Source organism: Rattus norvegicus, chromosome 19 (assembly GCF_036323735.1).
Source record: "Rattus norvegicus strain BN/NHsdMcwi chromosome 19, GRCr8, whole genome shotgun sequence".
NCBI classification, from domain to species: Eukaryota; Metazoa; Chordata; class Mammalia; order Rodentia; family Muridae; genus Rattus; species Rattus norvegicus.
Genome location: NC_086037.1, coordinates 10754921 through 10769026, shown reverse-complemented (window position 1 = coordinate 10769026; position 14106 = coordinate 10754921). Strand labels below are relative to the sequence as shown.

The 14106-nt window shown below is 41.5% G+C and overlaps 1 protein-coding gene across 2 annotated transcripts in view; it reads left to right on the top strand.

Moving 5' to 3' along the window:
* Nucleotides 1-14106, top strand: part of Nup93 (nucleoporin 93) — a 103784-nt gene that overhangs the window by 24911 nt on the left and 64767 nt on the right. For both annotated transcript variants that reach the window (NM_001011925.1, XM_063277858.1), the window contains exon 3: nucleotides 8309-8426. In NM_001011925.1, the coding sequence (NP_001011925.1) occupies nucleotides 8309-8426 (118 nt within the window). The remainder of the gene's footprint in view (nucleotides 1-8308; nucleotides 8427-14106) is intronic.

The following is a 14106-nucleotide window of genomic DNA, read 5'->3' as shown; positions in this document are numbered from 1 at the left end:
AGGCAGACAGGGAAATGGCTATCATCAAGGTAGTTTTTCATTCACATATTGCCTGGATACAGGCCGATACACCGCGCAGCCCACCCAGGTGAGTACTAGAACTGTTTGCAGCCAGCTGGGTAGCAGTGGCCTGATGGAGAATGCCATAGTCTCACATGTTGAAACCTTGAAATCCAGAGCTCTGCAAACTGTAATTCTGGTGGTCAGAAAGGCTGCCGCATGGGAGGGGTTCAAGGCTGGCCTCTACAGAAAGGGTTGGCCATGCAGTACAGTGACGATGGAAATGTCACCTAAAAAGTCTTTGCTCATCAGCATGCACATTCCCTCCAGATGGTGAGATTCCAGGAGGTTTTAATAAATGAAAGCTACATTTGCCTGAAGAACCCAGCAGCTACTAATTGCCTCAAAAATAATCATGCGCATGGTATAATGAGAGGAACTTAGACAGTGGTGCTATGAGAGGAACTTAGACAGTGGTGCTATGATAGGTACTTAGACAGTGGTGCTATGAGAGGAACTTAGACAGTGGTGCTATGAGAGGAACTTAGACAGTGGTGCTATGATAGGTACTTAGACAGTGGTGCTATGATAGGTACTTAGACAGTGGTGCTATGAGAGGAACTTAGACAGTGGTGCTATGATAGGTACTTAGACAGTGGTGCTATGATAGGTACTTAGACAGTGGTGCTATGAGAGGAACTTAGACAGTGGTGCTATGATAGGTACTTAGACAGTGGTGCTATGATAGGTACTTAGACAGTGGTGCTATGATAGGTACTTAGACAGTGGTGCTATGATAGGTACTTAGACAGTGGTGCTATGAGAGGAACTTAGACAGTGGTGCTATGAGAGGAACTTAGACAGTGGTGCTAGTTTATTTCTCCCAACTTTGTGGTTTTATATCACTGTGGCACAGGTTGGATTTCTATCTGTGTACCCAAATCAACACAGAATTGTGGAAGACATAATAGGGCATGCTTATGGTGATATATATCACAGAATACATTTTAAAAAGCTAGCAGAGAGAGGTTATCCATCATGCTCTTTTATATGACTGCAGTTATAAAGCTGTGGTACACAGCTTTAATCCAGAGGTAAGTCAAGGCCAGCCTGGTCTACTGAATGAGTTTCAGGACAGCCAGGGCTACACAGAGAATCCCTGTCTCAAACAACAAACATAGCTGGGTACACCAACTACCAATTGTAATGACAAATGAATAAAAGGCTTTTGTTGGATATTTGTGGAATGAACGCAGGGCTTTATATCCTTATACATTTTTGCTTGTTCTTTTTTTTTTTTTTTTTTTTCTTTTCTACTTTTTAGAGCTGGGGACCGAACCCAGGGCCTTGCACTTCCTAGGCAAGCGCTCTACCACTGAGCTAAATCCCCAACCCCTTGCCTGTTCTTTTTTAACCTATTTTTGAATAAGGTTTTCCCTTATAGCTTTGTTCTTATAGTTTGTCTTAGTCACTGTTTATTGCTGTGAAGAGATACCATGTTCAAGGCAACTCTCTCCTCTCCCACCCCCAAGAGTTTTTCTGTGTAGCCCTGGCTGTCTTGAAACTCCCTCTGTAGACCAGCCTGGCCTTGAACTCAGAGATCTGCTTGCCTCTCTGCCTCTCTGCCTCTCAAGTGTGGAAATTCAAGGTGTGCACCACCACACCCAACCTGACAAAGCAACTCTTTTAAAGAATATTTACCTGGAGGCTGGCTTACAGTTTCAGAGGCGGAGTCTATATCATCACAGTGGGAGCAGAACAGCACTGGAGAAACAGCTGAGTGCTTCACATGCATGATCCCAAAGGCAGGGAGGGAAAGACTGGGTGGGCATGAGCTTCTGAAACCTCAAAGCCACCCTCAGTGATACAGTTCCTCCACCAAGGCTACACCTCCTCCTAATCCTTCTCAAATGGTGCCATCCCATAATGACCAAGCATTCTGTCTGAGACTATGGGGGCCATTCTTATTCAAACCACCCACAGAGTTGTGGTATATTTGTTTACACTTGTAAAACCATTTGAATAAAACCACCCACAGAATGTTTTGTGTTTCCCAAATGACTCCATTTAAAAAGACAAACTAGCTGGGCATGATAATGCACACCTTTAGTCTCAGGCAGATGTCCTCTGTCTACACCATGTGTTCCAGGGCAGCCTCAGGTACAGACCAAAACTGTTACACTTGCATACACTCAGGCATGCATGCATGTGCATGAGGGGGGTTGAGTTGGGACTTGAAATGTAGCTTGTTGGTAGAGCATGTGCTTAGTACCTCAGAATCTTAGGTTTGTTCTAGGACAGCCAGGGCTGCATAACAGAGAGACCCTATCTTAAGAAACAACAGCAGCAGCAAAACCCTCTGGGTTTAGTGCACGTAAATAAGACAAATGCCTTTTGTGCTTGTTTTGAGACAGGGTTTCACGAAGTCTAGACTGGCCTCAGGCTCTATGAAGGGGGATCACCTTGAATTTCTGATCCTCCTGACTACCTCTCAAATGCTGGGATTATAGGTGTCTACCTCTGTCATATTGTCTGACTCCAATAAATATTCTTTAAAGTTTTAAAATTATTTTTTCCAGAATTATATTTTTTTGTATTTTGATCTTTTGAGATTTTGCCATTCAGGGTTATGGTTGTGTAGGTTGTATCTTTTGGGATTATAGCCCAAACCTAATCAAGAGGCAGATAGAGCAAGGGCAGGAGCTTTCATTGTGGTTTCTGTAGAAGGATGGTAAATATGGTTAGAATTAGTTAGGGTGGGGAATTTTTGTAGGCTCTGAGGTACAGAGGCTGTCTCTAGTTATCTGCTACCTGGCTTTGGCATGATTGGGAAGGAAATATTGTGGCTCAGTCTGATCACCTGTGAGAATCTGATGAAGGAGATGATTGGAACATGGGATGTGGATTGATTGGTGTCAAGGGTTACTATCGCAGTGAGACGATACCACGATTATGGCACAGTATAAAAGGAGGAACTATTGAATTAGGGCAGGCATGGCGTAGGAGCTGTGACAGAGCTTACATCCAGATCCGAAGGCAACAGGCAGAAGGAGACTGGGCTTGGTGGGGGTTTTTGAAACCTTAAAGCCCATCCTCCAACAAGGCCACACCTCCTAATCCCTCCCAAACAGTAACTAGGGAGCAAGCATTCAAATATGTGAGTCTGTGGGGACTAGTCTCCCTTGAACCACCACAATTGGTGTGGATAGGAAAGATTTGTTTGCAGTGGAACTTTGGTACCTTTTGGAAATTGAACTCCTTGAGAGGGACACTCTACAGTGTCAGCAGAGCCCCACATGTCAAAGCGTTAAGAGAGAGGAATATGGTGAAGATGACAGGGACCTTTTAATGGACTTGACTTCGGAGTGGTATGTAAATATTTAGTATATTTTTTCAAATAAAGTTTAAGTTGAAAAAAATTCCTAAAATGGATAAAACAAACTAAATGCTTATCAGTTGATAATATCTCTATATTATATTTTAATGTTATTTAATATATAATAGATTGTTACTGGTAGAAGGCTATTACTGTTTTCTGGAGACATATATTGAGTAGGTTAAAATACATTATTAGTTATGGTGGTGAGACTTTTGTGACGGGAAGAGGAGATACAATTAGAGCATCTGAAGCAAGCCTGAAATTCAGTGTTCTTAAGTTTGAATTGAAAGCAGTAATGTCAACTCATGCTGTAATTTGTCACAAGAAACTGAAGACAAAACGAGAAGCTCCATTTCTAGCTCTGCTTTTGAAGAGGCCTAGAAACAGTACAGCAATCCTGGTTGCCCAGAGGATTGTCTGTAAAGTTCTTTAAAGGTAACTAGTGCTCTTTGGAGAGGTGGCTGATCCCTGACTCTGCTTAAGACTCACCTGAAACTTGCCATGTCAGATGGCAGTTACAAAGACTTACTGGAGTCACTTCAGAAAGAACTCGGAAGGCAGTACTGATACCTGTTAAATAGAGGTTTAGTGTGTGTAAGCTCCCAGGTTTTATCCTCAACACCATAAGCCAAAAGCCAAAAGCCAAAACACACACACACACACACACACACACACACACACACACACACACACACCTCTACATCAACACAAAAATGAAATGAAATTAAAACTTAGAAATAAATGTGAAGAGGCTTCCACTGGCCAAAGGTGAGATCATTTGAGCATCAGGAGGGTAAGAAATGCATAGGAGATTGGAGAGATGGCTTAGCACCTAAGAGCACTGGCTGCTCTTCCAGAGAACCTACACCCACATGGCAGCAGCTCATAACATCTGTAACTCTAGTCTCAGGGCCTCCACAGCATCATGTACATATGTGGTACATAGACATACATGTAGGTAAACATCCATATGTACAAAATAGAAATAAAACTTAAAAAATAAACCTGTAAGAATCCAGTAGGTTAAAATATCAAATGTGTTTCAATTTTTGATGATACCAAAATAACAGTCAGTCACATTGAAGAGTGCTGGAGAGCCAGCTCACTGTTCAGGGTGAGCACATGTTCGACCGTAGGATTCACAAAGGTAGAAGTACGGTCCAGTTTGTAAGCCCACAAGGAGCAGCTGAGTCTAAGCAGTGGGCATCAGTGTCTGCGGACATTCCATACCTCGTGATAGAAATGTGACTAGGACATAGCAACAGACCAGTGGCTCCTGCATGTAATCAGACCTTTAGCACTTGCTTTGAGCGAACTCTTCATATCAGTAACCTAAGTGTCGACCACAAGGCTTGTTGAAATGACGAGTATCAGGCTCTATACGCTATCCAGAGCTGTTGAATCAGACCCAGCATTTTCCCAGATTAGGTGACCCATATGATTAAATCTGAGTTAAATTGTCTTACAGGCACACCTAAACTCGTCTACAAAGAAACTAGAAGGAAAAAATGAGTTGGAGGGGAAAACCTATAAAGAAAAAAGATTTAGGGGTTGGGGATTTAGCTCAGTGGTAGAGTGCTTAAGGCCCTGGGTTTGGTCCCCAGCTCCCAAAAAAAAGAAAAAAAAAAAGAAAAAAAGAAAAGAAAAAAAAGAAAAAAGATTTAGAAAGCATACCAGTCGCCCACAAGATCATATATGGCACTCATTCAGACAAACACAGATTTTCAAATTATGAGGCAACTGGGAAATACATTGATTTTACTGTAATATACCTCAAAGTAATTGGAGCAGTGGAGAAAAATAGGATAGATGGCCAACAGTGATCATGTCCTATGAATTGTTGAAGCTGGGTGATAAGTATGAAAAATATAGTATTTTAATCTTGCATTTAATCATTTTTTTTATAACAACCAGAAAGGGAGACTGACAAGATAGTGTAGTCATAAAGGTGAGGATGTGGGAATTGTAGATTGCTGATGGCATGTAAAATGGTGTGACTACTTTGGAAAAAGGTCTGGGTTCCTCAAAAGACTTAACAGAATTCTAATTTAACCCAGCAGCTCTACTTTGAGGTATATAACCAAGAGAAATGTAAACATTTATGTGAAACTTATGCGTAGATGTTCTTGGCAACATTTTTCATAATAGGGAAAACCTTAGGAGCAGCCCAAATGCTCACTGATTGATTAATGGTTACATAAAATGAGGTATGGTATAAAATATAATGAAGTCTTAAATCAACCCCAGATAGATGAGCCTCAAAAGCATTACACTAAGAGAAAGGAAGCAGTCACAAAAGACCATTGTCTTACTCCATTTATATGCATTGTCAGGGTCTTATACGGGGAAACAGGGAAGTATTTCTCAAGACAGAGCTTACTTTGGGGGATAATAAAAATATTGTAGAATTGATCGTGGTGATGGTTGTGTACTTCTGTATATGAACATACTAAGGTTTCTGTACTGTATGTACACTGTACATACTGTATTGTATGTACACGGTAACTGATGAGTTCTTATGTATGCAAGTATATATTAGTAGAGCTTTCCTAAAAGGAGGGGACATTATACTATACTTGATTCCCCACTTTGTCCAGGAGAAGTCAGAGTAGGTCTTTGTGTAGGCGATCCTGAGAGGGAGCCAGGATTGAGAAGCACTGTGGAAGGAAGATAACTGTTAAGGATTGTTGGGAGAGAGGTAGGCTGTCTATCAGATATGTCAGCTTAGAAGGGAAGTCCAGAGATGGTGGCATAAGGAATTAAGAATCTCCTGGGAGGAGCTGTCAACATTTACCAGAATACAGCTAAGCATAGGGGACCCTTTTTCTTCTGTTAGATTGGGAGTGAAAATGTTGAATTATGCTCACAGGTGTCTTGTGAGGTCCCAGAGGCTGCAGCCCCCTTCGTCCTCCTCCGTCTCCATCACCATCTGGGGTCTCATTCAGCCTGGCTTTCTAGCTTCTTACTCAAGGTGAAAGCATACTTCGTTAGTTACATTTTGGGAATATCAAATCATAATACAAAATTAGCAATCTAAAAAATAAACCTGGCTAGTTAGGCATGGAGACATTTTCTATATTTGGAGTTGAAAGTGAGACTTCTAAAAACAAATAAAACAGAAGTAGCTGGAGAGAGGCTTAGAGGTGGAAAGCCCTGGTTGCCCGTCTAGAGGAGCTGCATTTGCTTCCCAGGCAAGCACCCATGTCAAGTGACCTGTGAATCTAGCGCCAAGGGACCTGGTGACTTTTGTGGTGACTAAGTTAAAAGACTTAACAGAATTCTAATTTAACCCAGCAGCTCTACTTTGAGAGAACGCACTGGTGCACATATGTGTACATACACACACACACACACACACACACACACATCACGAAATAGAAATAAAAGCAAAACTAACTAGCCAGGTTTATTTTTTAGATTGCTAATTTTGTATTATGATTTGATATTCCCAAAATGTAACTAACGAAGAAAGCTGACCTAACTTACCCAAATTTCTTTCTTTAAAGAGCTTTAGGTATTAGGGAGGATCTCTTGGCTTTTGTTTTGATTTTTGAGAGAAGGGCTCGCCTGTAGCCCAGGCTAGCTTGGAGCTTGCAGTCTTCCTGGTTCAGCCTTTCTAACTGATAAACAATGTCATACTGGACCATTCATTCGTTCGTTCATTCATTCATTCATTCATTCATTCAAAATGTATTCATTGTTTTGCTGCCTAGATGAGGAGAAATGAAGTTGGCTATATTTCTGATTTACTTCCAAAGCATTTATTGTTCAGAAAACAGCCTACTATCTTATTGGCTGAGCAGTAGAGAGAGAGAATTTGAAGGTATAGTAGCATGGTACCTGGAGTTTGAAGAGAAGCCATGCAGAATAGACCTTGACTCTGGTCTGACTGTTTCTGTGCAAGTTATCTGCTACTGCCCGAGACAGTTTCCTCAGCTAACGTTTAGACGTGGGTACTCATGGAGTTAAAATGTTGTGCTCTCCTGCTTTTCCTTCCAAAAGCAGTTAAGCATAGAGTGGTGGTGAAGAGTTTGTTTTCTAGTTCTAGGATAGAGTGATTATCATCTGTGTTTGCTGTGTCCTGGCTGTGTAACTTTGGACAAGTTGGTTAGTCTTTTCACACCTGTCTTAATTAGGGTTTCCATTGCTGTAAAGAGATACTATAACAAGGCAGCTCTTACAAAGGACAACATTTAATTGTGGCTGGCTTACGTGTTTAGAGGTTCAGACCATTATCATCAAACTGGTAGCATAGCAGCTTCCAGGCAGGCCTGGCACAGGAGGAGCTGAGAGTTCTACATCTTGTTCATAAGGAAGCTAGGAGCAAACTGTCTCTCCCGGCATCCAGGAGGGTGTCAAAGCCCACCCCCACAGTGGCACACTTCCTTTAACAAGGCCATATCTACTCCAACAAGGCCACACTCCTAATAATGCCACTTCCTGGGCCAAACAATCAAACCACCACACCACCCTAGCTTCTTATACGCAAAACAGGGTGGAGTAATGGCATCTGTCTCATGGATTTCCTCAAAGTGTTTGGAGCTCACTAGGTTTATGTCATATCGTTCTGTAATGAGGTCCTCTCCCTAAGTCAGTCATTGCTAGCTTGGATGTCTTTCTCACTCACACATGCAGTGTTATGTCTGTTGTTTAAGTTTGTAGACCTTTATGGGAAGGTAAGAAAGCAGCCATAGAAAAGCAGCTGGTCAGAAAGTGAAGCTTTTCTCGGTGGTGCTCTACCATTTGTTCTGGTCTCCTACTCTATTCCAAGGTAGGAGGTTTTGAATGAAAACAACTCTCTAGTACTTTTCGGTGTGTAGTAGATACCCTAATACTACTTTCTCTCCCTTGTCTAGTACTTTTCGGTATGTAGTAGATACCCTAATACTGCTTTCTCTCCCTTGTCTTCCTGTCCTCATCCCCATATAGATCAGTTCTTCTCGGGTCACGTGGACTTGACATATCCCACATCTCCCAGAGACTGGAGAGTCTGAGTGCAGCCACCACTTTTGAACCTCTCGAGCCTGTGAAGGACACGGACATTCAGGTAAGGGCTGCCAGCTGCGAGCACAGTGGAGCTTGTACCCAGGCTGTAGGCCACAGCCCTTTCTTCACCAGTTAGAACACCACTTTCTTACTTGATTTTCTTCTTGCCCAGGAACTAAAAGAACAAGAGATTCGGGTTTGGAGATGAGAGGAGAATCATTGGGTTGTTTTCAGAGTGCTCTTTGTGGCTAAATTTAAGAAAGCAGTTCCTTCTTTTTTTTTTTTTTTTTTTTTTTGTTCTTTTTTTAGGAGCTGGGGACCGAACCCAGGGCCTTGCGCTTTCTAGGCAAGCGCTCTACCACTGAGCTAAATCCCCAACCCCAAGAAAGCAGTTCCAACCTGTTACTTTTTAGATAATTTTGGTCCTGAGTACAGATTTCACTTCTTTACTTGGACTTAGTCCAAGGGTACAGAGACAGGAATTGTTCAGTTTCTCTTGCTTTCTTTACTAGATATCAGATATTTTACTATTTATTGTTTGAATTTCTTTTTGCATCTTGTTGTATTGGGCCTTAAAGTACTATTTACTGAAACTGACTCAATGATTATCAGGAAATATTTCCGCATTAGTGATACCAGGAAATGGCCTAATAGCAGACCAAGTCTCTCGTTGAGCCAAGCATTCCACTCGATGTTACTCGCTATTTTAATCTAATCAGAAACTGCTATAAAACTGTTAAGAAGAAACCTCATGGTTTGAGTAGTTTTGTGTTGGAATGAAAGCACGTGCTGTTTGTGTTGGTTTGCTTGAGATAGGACCCACTCTTGCGTGGTCTGGCTCATGGTCCCAGAGCTCCTGAGGAGTTGTGACTGTGCTATCACCTATTCCAATTTCCTTTGAAATTGAAAGGATTCAGGTCCCACAAAGGCAAGTCCAGGAAGAAATTGGGTGGTAATTGTGTTCTCTATGAGGCAGACTTAAATCAATACTGTATGCCACTACCCTTTGAAGACCCATTTACTTTGCTTCTATATTTCTGCATTTATTCTAATTTGGAAACATGTAGTTTTGAATGGAGACTAGAAATTACTGATATTCATGATTTCCTCAATTACTGAATGTTCCCAAAATGTAAAAACCCTGAGGTTTTTATTTTTATTTTGCCTTTTAACAAGTTAAATACTAGCCGATCTCAAGTATTGGTGCTCTGCCATAGTACGTCTGGCATTGATCAGACGGCATGAACTGGATAGAACTCAAATACTTTGGCAGGGAGCTGGCTCTGGCTGTAGGAGGAAGAGTGGTGATTTCTTCCAGCCATTTGCTTAGTGTAAGAACATCTTCTCCAGCATCCTGGTGGATGGTTTCCTAGCAATGTATGCTCAGTCACATCAGAAGGAATTTCTTAATTTGGAATGATTATTGCAATGAGTTTTAGTCTTGTGTGGGAAAAGCTTTGAACTTTAAGACTAAAGTTGCTCTACTTCAGATTTTCCAGCTCTCACTTGGACTTTGCCAGAATGCATAATAATCCAAGACAGTTGGGTGTGTATTCCCATGTGTTCACCCACCTGTATGTGATTTTAGGGGAGGGTACAGGTAGGCACGGGAAGAATGCTGAAGGCAACCTTTTTTATCTATTTTTGGGCACTTTTAACCTTTTGTTTAAAAAAGGGTTTCTCATTAGCCTGGAAATTGAGCATGTGAGGCAGGCTGGCTGGCCCGTGAGGTTCTGGGCACCCACATATCTCTGCCCTCCTTCTCTCCACTGCTGGATTGTAGGTACGCCCCTCCCCATGCAGCTTTCACAGCTGAACCCAGGTCCTCGTGCTTGCCCAGGTTTTCTTCCTACCCTACACCTGCAGAGTAGGGGAGAATTTATCGTTTAGACCTGAAGAAAAGGTCAGACTTGGTAATATTAAGCTGCTGTCAGCTTCATCTTCTTGTCAAGAAAGGGAAAATATAGCTTTGGCCTGAAAAGACTTTGAACTGGACTACTAACTCAAGTTTATCTGTAGGAATTGATGGTTTTAATTGTGGTTTGTAGCTCAGTTGATCTATGCCCGTGATTCTTAAACTATGGATCATGACTTCTTTGGGGGTTACATATTAGATATCCTGCATATCAGATATTTACATTTTGATCTATAACAATAGAAAAACTGTAGTTATGAAGTAGCAACAAAAATACTTTTATGGATGGGGTTCACTACAACATGAGGAACTGTATTAAAGGGTCGCTGCATTAGGAAGGGTGAGGAGCACTGCTCTGTGCTCTCATTTTATGTTAAAGTCCAGCAATATCATGTTTGCGCCTGATTATTGTAGTGCCACTGTTAGCATTGAGGGTCTTCCTTTTACCTTTCTTCTGGTGTGTTTTGGCTGTGGATAATAGTAAAATTGGACATTGTCATTTGCTCAATTTTAGAAGAATATCTGGTAGTCTGTTTTTTTATTCACATACCATATACTTGATCTTTTTTAATTAGTGATTTTATTTTATATAAATTGGTGTTTTGACAGCATGTATGTCTGTGTGAGGGTGTTTGACATCCTGGAAGAGGAGTTATAGACAGTTGTGAGCTGCCACGTTGGTGCTGGGAATTGAACTCAGGTCCTTTGGAAAAGCAGCCAGTGTTCTTAACTGCTGAGCCATCTCTCCAGTCCTGATAAGGTTTTTTTTTTTTTTTTTTTTTTGAGACGGAATTTCATATGTGGCTATGACTGACTTGAAACTCACTAAGTAGCTTGGGAGGCCTACAACTTGCAGTGATCTTATTGCCTCTGCCCTCAGAGCGGAGAATAGTGGGAGTCACCTCCTCCCGTGTGATTGACTTTTGCATTGATACATGAGCTTTTGGTTTTCAAATGTTGCATGTCTTTTGGGCACAAGAATATACTGTGTGGTAACCCTGTATGCTGAGTATCAGAGTAGAACTGCCACATCTGTTTATAAGATCTGTGCACTGTCACAGACGGATGGGCTGGGGCGCTCTGACAGATGCCGGTCGGACGGATGGGCTGGGGCGCTCTGACAGATGCCGGTCGGGCTTTACTGCTCATAGTTTGTCATCTTACAAGTTCACAGGGCATTTTTCCACGTATAAACACTGACTATATTTCCTTCTGTTTCTAATTTCTTGAAATTAACATGGGTTTTGCTTTTACTCTCTTGTTTATCCTAGTCAGTGACGTTGGCAAGCATTGAGAATGCAGTGATGTTGGCACACATTGAGAATGCAGTGATGTTGGCACACATTGAGAATGCAGTGACGTTGGCACACATTGAGAATGCAGTGACGTTGGCACACATTGAGAATGCAGTGACGTTGGCACACATTGAGAATGCAGTGACGTTGGCACACATTGAGAATGCATTGTTAAAAAGTTGCTGTGGCAAGCAACAGGAAACCACTTAAATATACATAGGAATGATACTTAGTAGACATTTTTAAAATGTTTTATTGATTTTATTTTTGGAAACAATCATAAAGAAGGCCTACCAACCTGTGTTACGAGCAGTAGTGTGCTATGACAGGCTGCTGAGTGGACTGTATTGGACTGGTCAGTGTCTGTATGGTTTTAGGCACAAGGTTTACAGAAGTCCACTTGCTCACTTCAGTGTATTGTTAAAGACAGATTGTATGTCCTCACCACCGTCTGAATAGCCCTCATGTATCATTGACACAAATGAATTATATAGTATAGTTTCACATAGTCCTGTTTTTTTTTTTTAAAACTACATTTCTTGTATATTTCAAAAGGCTATACATCAAAAAGACTACAAACACATATTTCAAAGGCTATGGGTAGGGCGTAAAAATGGGAGTTGCATTTTCCAGTGTTAATCTGTAATATTTCTAAATGGCATTAGAAAAAAGCAGTATTGGAATAACTGTACAATTGAATAATTGCCAGAAACTAATATTAATAGGTACCTAAAACAATGGGGATTTATTCTTTTACAGTTTTGAGTCCAGAAATTTGAGTACCAGAAATGTTAAACCTTTCATTAAAAATCCTGAAACAACTTCAGCTGAACCCATGGAGAGTACTGGAGTAAGCACTTACATGTCCTGTGACTAGGCAAACAAGGGCAGTGCGTCTCCCACTTCTCTTGGGGGCCTTTAGGACAGGGGGCTGACTACTCACATCTTGATTCCAGAGTTCAGTGCCACCCATTCTGTCCAAACAAGTCACGGAACAATAATGTGTTAGAGAGACTTCAGTTCAGACCTTTTCAGTTACAAATGGTCTGCTGCACACAAAGCCCTGAACAGAGCAAGCTGCCCCCTCTTTCTTCCATAGAGTTTTCAATGTAGCCTTTGGTCTCCCAGTAGTACAGTGTAGCCCTTGCTGGCCTCCAGCTTCATAATCTGCCTTAATTAGTAGATTGAACTGTTTTATGAGAGTAAAGAGAAGTATTAAATAAAGGATACATTATCATGAGACAATTCAGAGTCGGGAAAGTTGATCTGTCACAGGCACAGCATTGGTGTTGAGATGCTTGGTAAGCTGTTTGCTTACCACACTGTATTTATGATAAAATATTCTGTGTTTTCTTTCTTTTTCTGTTCTTGGAAATGTAAAGTATGCTTAGGACACTCAGTTTATTTTTTAAACAGTGAGAAGAAAAACTAAATGTCTTTGTGAGCTTAAAAATGAATCAATGTTGTAACCCCTTATCATCTAAATTGGTATTTTCAGTTTGTCTTTTGATTTTCTATCTTGAGAAGGAGACATTACCATTTAGACACAGCTATATAAAACATGAAAGAGGGAAAGAAGTTGTGTGCTCAGTAATTGTGCACTTGGAACAGGTTGCAGAGATCCTGTGTAGTTTGCTGGAGAGAGTGCTGGGTTTGCCAGAGGGATTGGCACAGTGGGTAGCAGCTCTTGGGAGCGTCGCTGTGCGGATGGGAATTCTGTAATAGTGCAGCTGGAAATGCCTTAGTCAGAGTGGCAGACAGTATCTTAGCACTCGGACTTCTTTACTGTGTGTGTGTGTGTGTGTGTGTGTGTGTGTGTGTGTGTGTGTGTGGTGGTGGTGTTGTAGGTGTAGACTGGCCTTGAGATCTTCCTGAGGGATGGGGTTAAGTTGTGAGCCATTATGCCAGGCTCTAGGACAGGGTCTAGACAGGGTTTGTGACAGGGTCTCACTGGACAGCCTTGGCTAGCCGCGAGCTTACTATGCAGAACAGATTGGCCTCTGCCTCTCAGCACTGGGATGTGCCCATTTTGAAAGAAGTTAGTTGCTTTGTCGTGAGTGGGCCAAACACACCTTCCTTCTGTCTCGCTTTACTATACTTCATATGCTTGAGTGGGTCTCTGTGTACCAATTGGTATGTTCATGTAATAGAAAACATGAGGCCGGGTTGGGGATTTAGCTCAGTGGTAGAGCGCTTGTAGAGCGCTTGCCTAGCAAGCGCAAGGCCCTGGGTTCAGTACCCAGCTCCAAAAGAAAAAAAAAAAAAGAAGTAAAAAAAAAAGAAAGAAAACATGAGGCCAGTTCATGTACTCTGTGGTTGGAAGTTTAGTTAAGCATTTGTGTTTATTAATCTTCTTTTATTGTATCTCTTCCAACCCTAAGAGAGCCTTTGGGAAGTTCATGGTAACCTTTTCTTTAAGGTTATAGAGGTTTAATTTTTTTGTGCATTGTGTGTTTTTTCTCTGTGTATGTTTGTGCACCATGTACACAGAGCCAGAAGAGGAGTTGGGAAAGATCCCTTGGAATAGGAGT